The sequence below is a fragment of the Balaenoptera ricei genome, chromosome 13, assembly GCF_028023285.1.
Source record: "Balaenoptera ricei isolate mBalRic1 chromosome 13, mBalRic1.hap2, whole genome shotgun sequence".
In the NCBI taxonomy this organism is placed as follows: domain Eukaryota; kingdom Metazoa; phylum Chordata; class Mammalia; order Artiodactyla; family Balaenopteridae; genus Balaenoptera; species Balaenoptera ricei.
This window is the reverse complement of record NC_082651.1, coordinates 2,605,524-2,622,350: the sequence shown is the minus strand read 5'-3', so window position 1 is coordinate 2,622,350 and position 16,827 is coordinate 2,605,524. Positions and strand designations below refer to the sequence as shown.

The following is a 16,827-nucleotide window of genomic DNA, read 5'->3' as shown; positions in this document are numbered from 1 at the left end:
TGTAAATTAACAAGATAGTTCTCACAGAACCCCGTCAACCTCAGCTGACTGACAGCTCCATAGGTAAGAGGCTGGATCAGCTCCCGCCCGCCTGCTAAGAGGCCCGGGGGCTGCATGCAGGGGGCCCCAGCAGCCCAGGGACAGGTCATCACTCCCCGCTGCTGCGCGAGCGAGCGAGTGGGGCAGCGCTGGGCTCCAGATGGGCTGCAGAGCGAGGGCCACGGCGTGGGGCCTGCTCGGCGTCCCTCCCGGTTCACAGGCCCCCAGCAGGGCTGCAGACGGCGTCAGTCGAGGCGTACGGGCTGCGACCTCCTGGCACAAATCATTCACCACTGGTTTCACACTGGAGGCGACAACATATACAGTGAAAAAAAAAGGAAACGGCATCAAAGACAGAGGAAAAGGGCCACTTCAGAGAGCGAAGTTCAAACGCGAGCCTCCGCGCGTGCACCCTCTTCCTCACCCACGCTGGCGCGATCCAGGCGTCAGGGCGTGCGTGCGGTCAGGACCTCACATGTCACCGCTGGCGGCCTGGACCTCGGGTTCCCAATCCCTCCTCCTGCCTCAGCGAGGGCTCCACACACGTCCTTCCTCACGATTTATCCGCACATGGCCCCGCTCTCTGCAGGACGGCAGACTAGAGCACGTGCAAATGTAGATTCCCGGGCAGACCCAGGAAACCTGCAACTGGAAACATCCCCTGCACGGCGGGGCTGACGTGGGAGCAGTGCTCAGTGGGGTCAGCCAGTGTCGAGATGGGCTGCACACTGGGGGTTATTTCATCCGAAGGCCGTTCCATCTGGTTTGTCGCGTTCTCCATCATCTGACAGCTTAGCCCAGCGGCTGTCCCCACCCACCGCAGCTGGAAGGACTAAGACACGCCCCGTAAGACCATTCCTTGCATTGATTTAAGCAGCGCCTCTTTCCTACGAGGCTGTCCTGCCTGCAACAGTAAGGACAGCAGCTCCAGCGCCCGTCCCAGGAGGACACAGCGCCAGTCCCTGACAGAGTCTTCTGGAAGGAATTACGAGGAGGAGAGCGGGGCAACTTCAGAACAAGCGTAAATGATCAGCCACGAGAGGTGCTCGGAAAATACGAAGAAACGTTAACAACAGAGCAGCAGGGTGAGCCCTCACAGCCCAGGAAAAAAGCCCTCAAAGCCTGCCAACTGCACGGCACAAACTGCACCAAACATGAGCGCGGCGTTCAAGCGTCCCAGCTGGGGGAGGAAGAACGGCACGGCCATTCGTGCTGGCCGTCGGCCGCCAAGCAACCCTCCAGAGGCCCTGTCCCATTTACAAGGCTGAGTGCAGGAACCACAGCTGGGGCAAGAGGAACCTTGAGAAATGAGTCTGAAAGAGCTCAAATTAACGAGAGACTAAACAGAAAAGCAAAGGCGTGTTCTCCTTTTTCACATAATTTCCTTAAATAGGTTCAAAGCAGCATCCTGGCAGGTCTGGGCATGTTATTTTTATGTTGGGGAGAGGATGGGCCCGGGGTGGGGTGGCCGCAGCACACTGGCCCCCCTGTGAATTCTGATACAGAAAGATCACCGGGATACAAAAAGCAGAAAATCAACAAGATTCAGAGCAATATAGAAATTGCTACTTTCTCTACCCACAGGGGAGAATTATGAATACCTAGATGTGTTAAGTGGGTCACATAAACTGCAGATGAACAAAGAAATGCTAAGAGCAGTTTCTTGAAGGTGAGTTGCGACCTGGGAAGACTGGAGACGGAGGCAAGAGAAAGACTCTTTACGGAATATCTTTTTAAATTTTTTTAAAAATAATTGAACCATATAATTATACTGCCTATTAAGCATATGTTTAATCTAAAAAAGATCACATTTAAAGAAATGATTGGATGTTAACAAGAACAGAGTATTTCTGGGTATTCCTCCTCTAAAATTCTCTTCTTTTTTATCCTTTTCCAAATTTTCTGTAGCATGCATGTATAACTTTTATCATCAGGAAACAATCGTCTTTCGAAAAGAGAAAAAAATTAAGATTCTCTTCCATGTTATTCTTTATCAAATACATAAACACAAAACCCAGTTCTTTCATTTAGTTCACAATATATTTAAATTTCTCTTGAGATTTCTTCTTTGACTCATGTTATTTAGAAGTATGTTGTTTACTCTCCAAATACTTTGTGGTTTTCCGTCTATCTTTCTGTTACTGATTTCTAGTTTAATTCCATTGTGATCTGAAAGTACATTTATATAATTTCTATTCAATTGTTTTCTACTCTAGTAACAAACTTAAAAGGTTGTCAAGGTGTACTTTCTGGGCCAGAACGTGGTCAATCTTGGTAGACGCTCCATGTAGCTCGAGAAGAATGTGTTCTCTGTTGTTGGATGAACTAGTCTGTACACGTCCATCACAAGCTGTTGATCAACGGTGTTGCGAGAAGCCATGTCCTCACTGATCTTCTGCCTGCTGGACCCGTCCTTTCTGACGGGCGTGTCCAAGTCCCCAGCTATGACGGTGGTTCATCCCCTCCTCCGTTCATTCCATCAGTTCCGAGCTCTGTGAAGTGCACATACAGGGAGGTCCGTGACGTCCTCCTGGAGAACTGACCCTACGTCAGGATGCGCTGGCTTTACCGTGGTAACTCGCCTTGCTCTGCGGTCCAGTTGGTCTGAAGTGAAGACACTGACCTCAGCTTTCTTCTGATTCGTGTCAGCATGCTTCACCTCTCTCCATCCCTTTAATCTATCTCTATCTTTATATACAGTGTGGGTTTCCTGCAGAAAACAGAGAGTTGGGTCTTGTTGTTTTTTAACCTCTATGACGATCTGTTTTTCAACTGGCGTATTTAGAGCATTCATATTTAAAGTGATTATCAATAGACCTGGATTAATATCTACTATATTTCTAGCTATTTTCTACTCATTTCCTTGTTCTTGTCTTCCACTCCTCTTCTGCCTTCTCTCGTTTTATCTGAGCATTGCCTATGATCCCGTTTTCTCTCATCTTTTGGCATATCAATTATACCTTTTAAAAAATCCCTTTAGTGGTTGTCCTATAATTTACCACATGTGACTGACCTACAGGCAATCAGGTGCCTCATATAAACAGAGTATCCCCAACTCCTCCTCCGTCTCTGGTGACACTGCTGTCATTCTTTCATTTATCATGAGCAGTAATCACCCGAGAGCTATTATTATTTTGAACAAACTGTTACCTGTTAGATTAAGAAAAAGAAAAATGGAAGTTTTAATTTTACCATCACATTCCTCCTCTGAAAATCCTTCTTTCTTTATGCAGATCCGAGTTTCAGATCTGCATCATTTTCCTTCTCTAAAGGACTTCTTGGAACACTTCCTGCAAAGCAGGTCTACAGGGGACAGATCCCTCAAAGTCTTTATTTCTCCTTCACACGCGAAGGACAAATTCACAGGATAGCGAATTCCAGGTTGGTGGGTTTTTCTTTCAATTATGTAAATATCTCCCTCCACTCTGCACGCTTCCTGAAGAGAGTCTGCGTGACCCTCAGCCTTGTTCTTCTACGGGTGAGGTGTGACCCGCACCCCGTCTCAGCGTCTTTCAAGGTTTTCTGTTCATCAGTCATTTTCTACAAGTTCAATGCGTAGATTTTGGGGGTGTATCCTGCCTGGTGTTCTCCAAGCTCCCTCAGCCTCCGGCGTAGTCCGTGTCACTAACTTTGGAAGATTCTCAGCCGTCCTTACGTCACACGTTTCTCCCGTTCTTTCCTTTCTTCTCCTCTGGGAATCTCCCTGTGTGTACGTTACACCTTCTGTAATGTGCCCACAGCTCTTGGATAGTCCGCTCTGGATTTTTATTCTTTTTTCTCTCTGTTCTTGACTTCGGGAAGTTTTCACTGACACACCTTCAAGCTCCCTGTCCTTCTCCTGGGCTGAGACGAGCCCATCGAAGGCCCTCTTCATTTCTGGCACAATGCTTTTTATTTTGGGCATTACCCTTTGATTCTGAGAGTTTCCACCTCTCAGCTTCCATGACCCACCTATCCCTGCAGAGTCCGTTTTTCCCACCAGCATCCTTTGCACGTTGACCATAGTTACTGAACCAGCCCTCGTGGTGACTCCAAGTCTCTGCCACGTCTGTCCGGGTCTGATGTTTGCTCCGCCTCTTCAGACTGTGCTCGTGCCCCGGAACACGCCTGCAGTTCTTCGCTGAAAGGCACACACGCTGCACCAGGGGCGGCGGTAACGGGCCTCGGCACGAGGTCCGAGCTCGCTTGCTGCCCTGCAGCCCTCGGGGTCGGAGGCTGTACCTCCACCCCGTGCCCCTGCTTGATGTCCCCGCTGTCCCCGGCTTTCCCTAGAGACCCCTCCTTACCTGGGCCTGGGCCCGTGCCTCCTCTGCTTCTTGTCACCCTCGGGGTCTCCACTGAGCGCCGGAGCCCCCCAGTCCCAGGCCCGCATCTCCTCTTCGTCGGTCAGGCCCTGGGGGAAGTCCCCCTGCGAGGCCTTTGGGGGAAAACAGGGCGCTCTGGGCGGATTTCAGGAAGGCTCGTTTCCCCTCCCCCAGCTGGAAGGCTGATCGTCACTGAGAACCTCGTGGGGGTCCTGGAGGTGAAGCTCACCACACAGCCCCCGACCCCCAGAACCGGGGCCCGGACTCGCGGCCCGTCCACGCTGTCCCTGCCCGCGGGCAGCTCCCACTCGCCTGCAGCCGCTTCTGCCCCAGTCAGGGTTCTGCGTCCACCGCCATCTCCAGCTCCCAGGCGGCAGCCTGCCCTGGGACCCTGTCCCCTGCTGGAGCCGAGAAGGGCCACGGGCCATCAGCTTGCTCATCTTCCCTGTTGTGAGGACGGGAGGGACTGTTCCGGGGTCCCGACAGGTCAGACCAGAAACCTGAAGTCCATCCAGCCGCCCGCGAAGACGAAGACGAAGACGAAGATGGCTCCTCCCCGCTACGTGGTGCTCCCTGCTCCCTTCTGCAGTGTCCCGTCAGCCCTTACAGCCCGGTCACTGCCCGCTGTCCTGTGCTTCCCCGGGGCCCCCTCCCCAGACAGACGCCCGCCCGCGTCCACGGAGCTGTCCTGGGCCACAGCTCTGCGATCACCACCGTCCCAACGGCCTGGCGTCCACCCCCCAGACCACACACACCCTCTACCCGACACTGGCTTCTCAGAAACCTCCCGGCGTCCTGAATGGGTGGGTGGGAAGAAGAGTTAACTTTATCCCTTCCAGAGCCAGTTCGCAGGGTGGAGTCAACATCTGGAACTTAAACGCTGTGGTGGGTAAAATCCAGAGCTCTTTTAAAGCAACAGGAAATCCGATTAAGTTATCTCAATGATGACTTATGATTCCTTCCGAAGCAACGATTTTCTCCCCCAAACATCTAACCCACACAACGCAGAGGCCTCCGTCGTAAGCCGCGTGACAACAGTGCTTCCTGTCTGATCGTTTCATAGTTAAGTACACGAGGGGGCCCCCGGGGTCGCGGTGCCACCTCGGCTCCGACGTGAGTTACCGCGCTCACAGCTAACCTTCCACATCGACCACCCCACCCTGAGCCCAGACAACAGTTACTTTCCCACTGGACATACGGAAAGAGAATAAACCACGATGGTTACACTTTGAAAATAACAAGAGGAGGAAGCGTGTGCTGAGGAGAACTTAGTGAAGCTCTGCTGGGACGCTGCCAGGTCAGGCGACGCCACTGCTGCCACGTTAAAGCCCACACCTGTCAGCCCGGGAAACAGACAGACCAACACGATCCCGCGAAACACCTGCCAAAGCAGGAGGACATTCCTGCTATGCTGTAAATATCAGATCAACTAAGGCTGCTTCTATTAGGAAAAAGGTACCCACAGAGAGTAAACACCGAGTGTTTGTACTTTGTTACACACTCTCACCACGCAAAGCAGGGGGGCGGGGAGTGAATAATTCATGCCATGGAGCTAAGTTCAGCTGGTTAAATTCCTGCTGTGACTGGGACCTCAGTGGGTAGGAGGGATCACCACCTTTGAAAAGCACAACTGTCCCCGAACCATGGCCCTTCCACGCGAGGACCTCAGAGCCCGGTGGGCATCGTGGGACAGAGTGAGGAGGCGGCCGGGACGGCTGGGAGCGACCTGGCACTTGGAAGAAGCCCGTGCGCTACAGGGGGCGGGAGAGCGAGGGGCAGGGAGAGTCCATGCAGAGAGAGAGAGTGTGTGTGAGTGTGTGTGTGTGTGTGTGTGTGTGAGAGAGAGAGAGAGAGAGAGAGTGAGTGTGTGTGTGTGGGGGGGCCCTCTACGTGGAGTCCAGCGCCAGAAGCGGCAGAAATGGCCTAGAACAGCTGTGGTGTCAGAGCTCAAAGCAGACAACTGAGTTACCACTGTTACTCAATTTGGTTGTCTACCTAAAAGGCAAAAGCCAGAAGGGGGCGGCGGTTTACTAAACAGGCACCAAAGGAGTTACATCCTTATGATGAAGAACTATTTGGATTTCCTCTGGGAATTAACACATTAGAAAGTCTAACCTTTTTAGTAACCAAAAAAATGTACACCAAACCATGGGTTTTCTACCAAATTAACAAACTATTTTTGTTAGTAGTTTTTTAAGGTAACACTCAAGGCTACTAATGTATTAGTGAAAAAGACACCACCAAACAACGAAGCAGACTCCTTAGTGCTGAGCACAATTCACGTTTGGACTCTTTACCAAGGATGTAAAATTCGAAGATATTTATAATGAAGCACTGGAGACCTTTAAATAAGGGAACATTTACATAAACCGCGGCGTACCTGCACAAGAGCACTGCTCAGTGATTACACGAGCTCTTCAAGGTTCCCCTTATGGACGGGGAGGAGGCCCATGATGGGGGGACCACGGGAAAAGCAGAGCCAGCTACCCCTGCAGTGTGTGTGCGGCCTCACCAGCCCCACAGCTGGGCAGCCCCCTGGCTCCAGGTTGCATGCACCAAGTACAGGTGGGTGCAGCCTCCCACCCTCAGGGCTGCAGCCAGAGCAAGTGAGGACGCATGTGAGGTGCACATCTTTTGGGGACCACCATCCAACCCACCACCGTCCCCCAAACCTAACTCCTTCAGGGTGGCAGAGTTACCGGAGGGCTCTGAACTCTGACACGGGGCGTCTCGTTATGAGCCCAGCATCCTCCATCAGCCAGCTCCCTGCAGGACAGAAGTGACTCCCCCCAGCCGGCAGGCATCAGACTGTGAGGCCACCAGGACCGGGGGTGCCCTGATCGAGCCCCCTCAACAGCCCACGAGGCTCGAACGCAGGGCTGCCACGTGACAGCGAATCCAGACTCCCCCGTCCCGGCTGTTCTCCATCGCAGGGGCCAGGGTGGTGCCTGGGACGCGGTGAGACCATTTCCAAAACAAGACAGGGACTCAGCCGAGTCAGCCGGCGCCCCAGGGCTGCCACCCCGTCAAGCCTGCCCGCCCGCCTGCCCGCCTGGCACGGGGCGACCCTCGCTCACCTTCGATGTACAGGGGCTCCACCACGTCGTGGTTGATGAGCTCGAAGTTCTCGTGGCCGATCCAGTGCTCCACGTTCCTCTTCCTGCCCGTGAAGAAGTTGTCCACCACGGTCACCTCGTGCCCGTCCATCATGAGCTTGTCCGTGAGGTGGGAACCCACGAAGCCCGCGCCTCCGGTGACCTGCGTGCGGACAGCAGGGGAGGGTGCGGTGACCACCCGTGCGAGCGATGGGTCCCGGTGCGGTCGCCACGGAACACAGGAGGGGGCGGGAAGGGGGACTGGGAAGGTTTCAAAGCGCGTCTCTTCTCACTCCAGAGGAGGGAGCCGAACCTTCCGAAACTTCTAAGCAGCCTGAAAATCTAAACCGCTGCCACTAAATAACACAGGAAAAGAGTAGTTACGAGTTTCAAAATCTGACATTATTAAAAGGTCCTTGTTTTACAGTGGATGGGATACTGAGCATCACTTACGTGGTTCTAATACTTTTAGAATCACTTTTTAAAAAACTGATCAGCAACACGCATCTATTTGGTGAACTACCAAAAAAAAAGGATGTGATACTGAAACTGGACTCAAAACACCTCATGAAGGGGTGGGAGGGAGACGCAAGAGGGAAGAGATGTGGGGATATGTGTATGTGTATAGCTGATTCACTTTGTTATACAGCAGAAACTAACACACCATTGTAAAGCAATTATACCCCAATAAAGATGTTAAAAAATAAAACTAAAAAAAAATTTAAAATAAAATGGGGAAATGATGAGTAAAACAGAAAAAAAAAAAACACCTCATGAAAAACTAGTATCTTCCAGACTGTTTATAAGAACAAATTAATAAGCAGCAGACACCGTGTGCAGACCAAGGCCCTAAATGATTCAGTTCTACTCTTTGGTTACCTAGTGTCAGCGACCCAGCCAAACAGAAGGCAGGCAGCTCTGAGGGGCCCAAGAGGGGAAGGAGATCACCACTAATGTGCTTCTAAAACTTAAACCCTCCAAACGCGTAATGGCAATTATGACTGGGAAAAAATTAAACTAATAAAAAGACTTTATTCAAATTAAATAGTGTCAGTGGAGGGGGCTAGATAAAGCGTATTTTGTTTTTGGAGGATAGGAGCGAAAAGAATAAACCCAGAAGACAGCCGTGGGATGGGAAACTATATTCTCTGCCTGTCCTGCCCTCCCCTCCCCTCTGCTCCTTCAAACTTCACATTCACATCACCCTCCTGTTCCAAACGGAAAGAATTAACAGCAGAAAAAACACCCACTCCTTTTAACCTAAAGAAAAAGCACCTTAACCTCTAGGTCTACGGTTTTAAAACATTTAATCTGCCACGAAGTCCTCTGTTCACATAAAATCTGATGTGTAATTCCCATGTTCATGGCAGGCAGGAGCAGAGCAGCCTGGGGGAGAAAAGGCAGACGGGGGGAGGGGGCGGGTAAGACCAGCCCAAGAAGAGCCATCCGTCCACCACCACCGAGAGATGTGGGTGCTCGGATGAAAAGACAAATACAAACACTTAGAACGTGCACGGCTGAGAAGCCCTGATGCCCGACAGTTTCCTATCAGCTGCGTCCATTCCTTATCGGGAGCCCCATTTTCTAAACCCCTTTGCTTTAGGGATGTGAACTGACATCTGGGGGGGTGGAGTTTTGGACCAAGATCCCCAGATCACCGGAATGACGCAATCAGCCCGGTCATCCTCATTTCATATTCTCTCCACCACCTGTCGACTTGTCTGGTGTGTGTCTTATCTTAGCACTCCTACACTTTACCTGGACGCCTGAATGATGATTTGAAAAAATAATTTTCTGGGAAAATAACTGGATTTCCAATCTGGCTCACCACTAGTGTTTAGCTCACGGGGCGAGATTTCATTTTATCTTACCTTTGTTTTACTGCATTTTCCCCCAGTTTTTAAATCAGAAAAATTACATCTTTTTTTTCTTACAAATTTTATTTTGTATGTCTCAAATTGTGGATGTTATATGAATATTTCTGCAAAAAATTACATCTTTTTAGAAGAAATTTAACCCCTCTTAATGTAACTCTATATCTATATGCAAATGTTTTCTAAAATAAGATGTTCTGTAGCTTGCTAACTTTATCTCTGCACCTAAAATAACCGGTAAGGCCTGGGAGCCAGCAGAAACGCAGGGCATTAAATCATACGCGATGGCTGGCAACACTTCACTAGTCTCAGTGGTGACATAAAATTGCTGGAAGCACCTTAGCCTTTCTTAAAATAAATTTAAAAAATTCTTTTTTCTTGAATAATTCCTTTCTATCTAAAATACTTAAGATTTATGTAACCTAGCTGGGTGGTTATAATATGTTTCTTGGGCTTCCCTGGTGGTGCAGTGGTTAAGAATCCACCTGCCAATGCAGGGGACACGGGTTCGAGCCCTGGTCCGGGAAGATCCCACATGCCGCGGAGCAACTAAGCCCGTGCACCACAACTACTGAGCCTGCGCTCTAGAGCCCGCGTGCCACAACTACTGAGCCCATGTGCCGCAACTACTGAAGCCCGCACACCTAGAGCCCGTGCTCCGCAAAAAGAGGAGCCACCGCAATGAGAAGCCCGCGCACCGCAATGAAGAGTAGCCCCCGCTCGCCACAACTAGAGAAAGCCTGCACACAGCAATGAAGACCCAATGCAGGTGAAAATGAAAGGATAAGCAAATAAATTTTTAAAAATTAAAAAAGTAAAAACAAAATAAAATAAAATGTTTCTCCTAATCAATTTCATCCCTTTAGGAAAGCATTTCAAACAGAAACAAAACGGGCAGAAGCTTAGCACTCAGGTAGCCTCCCCAGGAAAATAACCGCTGAACGCAGGCCTTTGAGTAACAGGGAGCGGATGGTGGGAAGAGGAGACACAGGCCTCGTGCACGGAACAGATCAGGCCGTGCACAGCTTTGCTTGGCTCTGCAGTCCGTGACCTCTGCCCCGTGCGCTGCTTGCTCTTGTCGGGGCCAACAGGCAGCTAGCGGGTCCAGCTCAGGGCAGCACGCAATCTCATGCCGCCCCGTCCATCAGCAAAAAAAAAAAGAAAGAAAAGAAAAAAGGATGTCTTTCAGAACAAAACTCTTCTTTGTGCGAAGGCTTCAACAATTACTGAAAAGGCTTTAAGTTTTAGCAACCATATGCCAGCCTTGGGCACCAAATGACTCGGAGATGTGACTTAACCTATGAGGCGGCAGATGAGTCAAAAACACTAGGCTCATGGATTGTGGTTATGCGTGAAGTGAAAAAAATACGACAGTGCCCGGCATCACAGGAAAACCATCCCACGTGGAAATGACGAGAACCCTAGCAAGGCCGTGCAGGGCTCATACATTTGCGCAGAGCCTCAGATTTTCTGATCACTCTGACGTGTGGCCGCAGGGAGATTAGGAAAACCAGCTTTTCTCCTCACTGATATATTTCTCAATTCATGCCTGAATACTTATACGTTTTTGATGTGATGGAAATAACCCAAAAGATGGGTGTACAACTGGCTTTACAGTCTACTCAGGGTGAGGTATAGCAGCCACCCAAAAAAGGCAAGAGACTGCCTGTAACTTCTAGAAGAAAAGGGAGATTTTGTACAGGCAACAGTTTAACACTGATTCACAAGTGTTATTCTGGTGTTTGGGATGCACGGTCTTACACTGGAGATGATGGCCAGGAACAGACACCCCTGTGTCCTAACCACTGATATGCCAAGGTCACAGATATACCAGGAGCTCCACAGACCTGGTGAAACAAGACAACCACAACAGGAGAAAATTAATTCAAAAGCCAATATTTAAGTCTCTGGATTTTGCCCTAAGGGCATACAGCAGATACGGAAACATTTATCCATGAAAATCTGGCAAAATTTAATAAGAACCGTGAGAGTCTGGACAACCGAGCCCCGGCTCACTCCGTCCTTCCACCCTCCACCCGGTGCAGAGCCGGTGAGAGTGTCAGGCGTGGCCAAAACCAGGGGCTCCCAGGGAAAGACGTAGCATCTCCCCAGGAAGGGCAGGGCCCCCGCATTTCACATTTCTCGTCCCCTTCGGCCTGGACTCCTGACCCCCAAGCCTGCTGGTCGAGCGCTCCCTTCCCCCAACCAGCTCCCACCCCCGACTCGGAGCAGAAGCTCCGCCCCAGGCATGGAAGTCTGCAACTGATCAGGCGTTACTGATCTCCCTAAAGGAACTGACTTGACTTGGAAGAGACAGTGGGGAAGTTCAAGCATAAGGGAGATGGCGGTGGCAAGCCGTGAGGAGGAGGCTGGCAGCTCTAGGAGAATAGCTGGCTTAGCAGACGGGACCAGGGAGAGACCCAAGAGCCTTCCCGGGTCAGAACAAGCCTCCAAGACTGCGCTCCAATCTCCCTCTGCAAAGGGGCCAGAATTTAATTAGGTAAAAGTGAGGAGCAATTTATAATGCAAAGCTCTGACGAAAGGACAGATCACCCCACCGGCCAGTTATCAGAGCCTACCACACAAGGCAGACAGCTCAACAGAGCAATCAGGGAAGGAGACCGTGACAAGGGCCCTGCTGGAACCACCGTCATCCAGGTGACCGTGTCCACTCCCGAGGCTGCAGCCTCTGAGGAGTGGCCACCAGACCTTCACACTCCAGGGGAAACAGACGTCACCAAAGTAAACCAGCCAGGCCTCCAAACAAATAAATAAGCACACCAAAGTAAAAACACGCCTCGGGGAAGGGGGGAATCAGGATCCAGAGCTGCTGCAATGAACTACCCAAAATGTCTAGTTTTCTACCAAAAATGTCGAGATGTGCAAAGCAACAGTTGCATGTGACTCATGCACAGGAAAGCAACCAGGCAACAAAACTGCCTGTGGGACGCAGGCGACGGACTCGACAGTCTCCAAAGCAGCCACCACAAATATACTCAAAAGAACTGGAGGAAACCAGATTAAGGAAGTAAAGAGAGACGAAAAAGAGAAAAGTTATAAGACAGAAACAGATGGAAATTCTATGTTGACAAGCACAGAAACCAAAAAGAAAAGTGGGCCAGAGAGATTCGACAATCTTCTGGATCTGGCAGAAGCACAAATTGGCCAACTTGACGCTGGACCAAGGGGGCTTCTGCACCGTGAAGAAGAGAGAGAAAGGGCTTCCCTGGTGGCGCAGTGGTTAAGAATCTGCCTGCCAACGCAGGGGACACGGGTTTGAGCCCTGGTCTGGGAAGATCCCACATGCCACGGAGCAACTAAGCCCATGCACCACAACTACTGAAGCCCGTGCACCTAGAGCCTGCGAGCCACAACTACTGAGCCTGCGTGCCAGAACTACTGAAGCCCGCGCACCTAGAGCCTGCGAGCCACAACAAGAGAAGCCACCACAGTGAGAAACCCACGCACTGCAAGGAAGAGTAGCCCCCGCTCACCACAGCTAGAGAAAGCCTGTGTGCAGCAACGAAGACCCAACGCAGCCAAAAATAAATAATTTTAAAAAAAACAGAGAGAAAATAAGGGAGAGTGAACAGAGCCTCTGACAAACATGAGACGCCAATAACCACCCCAACATGCATGTAATGGGAAAAAGGAAGAAAGAGGAACAGAAAAATGCTCAAGGAAATAAAGGCTGAAACTCCCCCAAACTGGCGAAACACAGTAATCTATACTTCAAGAAGCTCCACTAACTCCATGTAGGAAAATGTAAACACAGGTAGATGCACGCAGACACGTCACACTAAAAATGATGAAAACCAGAGACAAAGATGAAGTCTGAAAGCAGGTGCACTGGGTTGAATACTGTCCTGCAAAATGTATGTCCTTCTGGGAACCTCAGAACGTGACCTTATTTGGAAGTGGGGCTACTGCAGGTGTAATTAGTTCAGGTGAGGTCAGAGTGGACCCGGGTGGACCGTGAGTCCAGCGTGAGACATGGGGAGAGCAGCGCTTGGTGATGGAGGCAAAGGCTGGGGTGATGCCCCACAAGGCAGGGCTTCAGGGACTACTGGCCGCACCAGAGTGCAGAGAAAGGCTGGGAACGACTCCCGCCAGAGCCTCCAGACAGAGCAGAGCAAAGCCCGGCCGACAACTTGGATTTACACTTCCAGCGTCCAGAATTGGGAGCTCCTGTTGTTCTGAGCTACGGGGTTGGTGGAATTATTACAGCAGCCGCAGGAAACTGAACAAGAGGAAAAGAGAATGACCCCTGAAGTGCAGGAAACCCCAATGTGACTCACAGCTGATGTTTCATAACAAATGATGGAGAAAGCAGTAGAGAGAAACTACAGCCGAGAATCTTACAGACACCAAAGGTAACTTTTAGAGATAAAAAACAGAGAGGTAAGAAGTGAGAGAATTCATTGCTATCAGACCTGCCATACAAGAAATACTAAATTCTTCAGGCAGAAGGCAGATGATACTGGGGGGTGGGGGGAGAATAAAGTAATTGAGTAACTATAAAAGGCAATATAATTGCATTTTTTTCCTTTTCCTCTTAATTGCTTTAAAGACCAAACTACTTAGCACAACAATGTGGACACACTTAAATAAAGCCAAAGAACTATACGCTTAACAATGATTAAAATAATAAATTTTATGTTATATATATATTTTACCACAACAAAAAAGAAAAAGCCACTTGAACAAAATAATATATATAATAATATTATTTATCCTTATAAAATACAGAAATATATTTGACAACAATAGTGCAAAGAAGGTAGGTGAGAGCTAAGTTGTTTGCAGTAAGGAAATGACACCAAAGTTAACTCAAACCCACAGGAACAAATGAAGGTAGATAAAAACGTTATAAAAAGGTTAATGTAACAAATTCCATAAATATATCCTTTCTCTGCTTTATTCACTCAGCTTATTTAAAAGATATAAACTTGTATAAAGTAATAATCATAACAATGTGTTGGGTTTGTAACATGGATAGAAGTAATACACAGAACTAATGCGGGGGGCATTTCTACACCTCACTGGACCACAGTATAAACCTGGCGCAGAGTCATGAGTCAGGGCATATGTGGTGAGCACTAGAGCAACCAGGAACAAAATAAATTTTTGAAATACTGTAAAAAAAAAAAAAAAAATCTTTAAAGGAATTTGAATGTTATACAAGAGAAGATTCACTTAATGCAAAAGAAAACAGTAATGGAGAACAGAGGAACAAAGATGTGAGGCAAACAGAAAACAAAATGAAGTGGCGAAAATAAAAATCAACTATGTCAAAAATAACATTAAATGTGAATGGATTAAACAATTACTCAAAAGGCAGAACACTAGAAAAAATAAGATCCAACCACTGTCTAACGAGGACACTGTCGACTCAAAGATAGAATGGGCTGAATGTGAAAATATAAAACACAGCATAGAAACAACAATAAGAAAGACAGAGTGGCTACAATGCTATCAGACATAATAAACTTTAAAACAAAAAATGTTCACAGATAAAGAGGGGGCATTTTATAAGGATAAAAGGGTCAATCCATCAAGTGGATAAAACAGTTACAAACATTTATGCACCTACAACAGAGACCCAAAATACATGAAGTGAAGTTGAAAGAATCAGAGGGGGAAACAGAATTCAACAACAAAAACAGCAAACATCAATACCTCATCCTCGATACTGGACAGAACTATGCAGCAGATTAACAAGGGAATAAAACATTTGAAAAGCATGATAAGCCACCTGGACCGAACAGATGCCTATGGAACACTCCACTCAACAGCAGCATAATACACAGTCCTTTTAAGAGCACATGAAATATTCTCCAGGAGAGACTATATCCTAGGCCATAAAACAAGCCTTAACAAATTTAAAAGGATTCAGATCATACAAGGTATGTTCTCTGACTACAACGGAATGAAATTAGATATCAATAACAAAGATATCTGAGAAATTCACAAGTATGTAGAAATTAAATGACACACTCCCAAGTAACTAATGGATCAAAGAATGAATTATAAGGGAAATTAGAAAATACTTTGAAATGAATGACAATGAAGAAACAGCATTCCGAAAACTTAGGGTATGCAGCTAAAGCAGTGAAATTCCTAGAAAGATACAAACTACCAAAACTAACTCAAGAAGAAACAGAAAACGGCACAGGTTTGTAACAAGAGATTGAATTAAGCCTGAGTGCAGATGGCTTCTCTGGTGAACTTCACCAAACATTTAAAGAAGACTTACAGTTGACCTTCAAACAACTCAGGGGCCAGGGGTGCCAAACAATCACACGGTGGGAAATCCAAGATACCTTTACAGTCAGTCCTCCACATCTGTGGTTCCACATCTGCAGATTCAACCAACCACAGATCATGCAGTACGGACTGCAGTGTGTCTTTTTTTTTTTTTTTTGATTAAATTTATGTATTTATTTATTTATTTTTCTTGGTTGCACTGGGTTTTCGTTGCTGCATGTTGGCTTTCTCTAGTTGTGGCGAGCGGGGGCTACTCTTCATTGCGGTGCGCAGGCTTCTCATTGCAGTGGCTTCTCTTGTTGTGGAGCATGGGCTCCAGGTGTGTGGGTTTCAGCAGTTGTGGCACGCGGGCTCAGCAGCTGTGTCTCGTGGGCTCTAGAGTGCAGGCTCAGTAGTTGCGGTACATGGGCTTACTTGCTCTGCGGCATGTGGCATCTTCCCAGACCAGGGCTCGAACCCGTGTCCCATGCATTGGCAGGTGGACTCTTAACCACTGCGCCACCAGGGAAGCCCCTGTAGTGTGTCTTTACTGAAACAAATCCAAATATAAGTGCACCAGCACCATTAAAACCCATGTTGTTCAAGGGTCAACTGTAATGTCAAATCTTCAAAGTCTTCCCAAAGAGTAGAAGAGGAAAAAACACTGCCCCACTTATCCTACGAGGCCATTATTACTGATACAAAAACCAGAAGAAGACCTCATAAGAAAGGTAAATTCTATACCAATATCTCTTATAAACATAGACATAAAAATCCTCAACAAAATACTAGCAAATCAAATCCAGCAATATACGAAAAAGGATTATACATGGTAATCAGCTGGGATTTATTACAGATATGCAAGGTTGGTTGCAAAATGAACAAACTAGGAAGAGAAGGGAACTTCCTCAACCTGATGAAAGGCATTTCTGAAAACCCACAGCTAACATGGCCCTTGATGGTGAAAGGCTGAAACCTTTCCCCTGAGATCAGGAACAAGACAAGGACGTCTGCTCCTCCCACTTCTATTCAACACTGTATTAGAGGTTAGAGCAAAGACAATTAGGCAAGAAGGTGAAATACAAAGCATCCACATTGAAAAGGCAGAAGCTAAACCACCTATAATTACAGATAACACGACCTGCATGAAAATCCTAAGGAACCCACTTAAAACTATTAGAACTCACCAACGAGTTGAGCAAGGTTGCAGGACATTAAGACAAAAATCAATTGTGGGGCTTCCCTGGTGGTGCAGTGGTTAGGAATACG

The 16,827-nt window shown here is 48.2% G+C and overlaps 1 protein-coding gene across 7 annotated transcripts in view; it reads right to left on the bottom strand.

Moving 5' to 3' along the window:
- Window positions 1-16,827, bottom strand: part of UXS1 (UDP-glucuronate decarboxylase 1) — a 79,723-nt gene that overhangs the window by 25,175 nt on the left and 37,721 nt on the right. For 6 of the 7 annotated variants that reach the window (XM_059942364.1, XM_059942366.1, XM_059942363.1 and 3 more), the window contains one exon: window positions 7,421-7,601. In XM_059942364.1, coding sequence (XP_059798347.1) covers window positions 7,421-7,601 — 181 coding nt within the window. Of the gene's footprint in view, window positions 1-7,420; window positions 7,602-11,073; window positions 11,095-16,827 lie in introns of those variants that run through there. The other variant, XM_059942370.1, reaches the window with a different exon arrangement.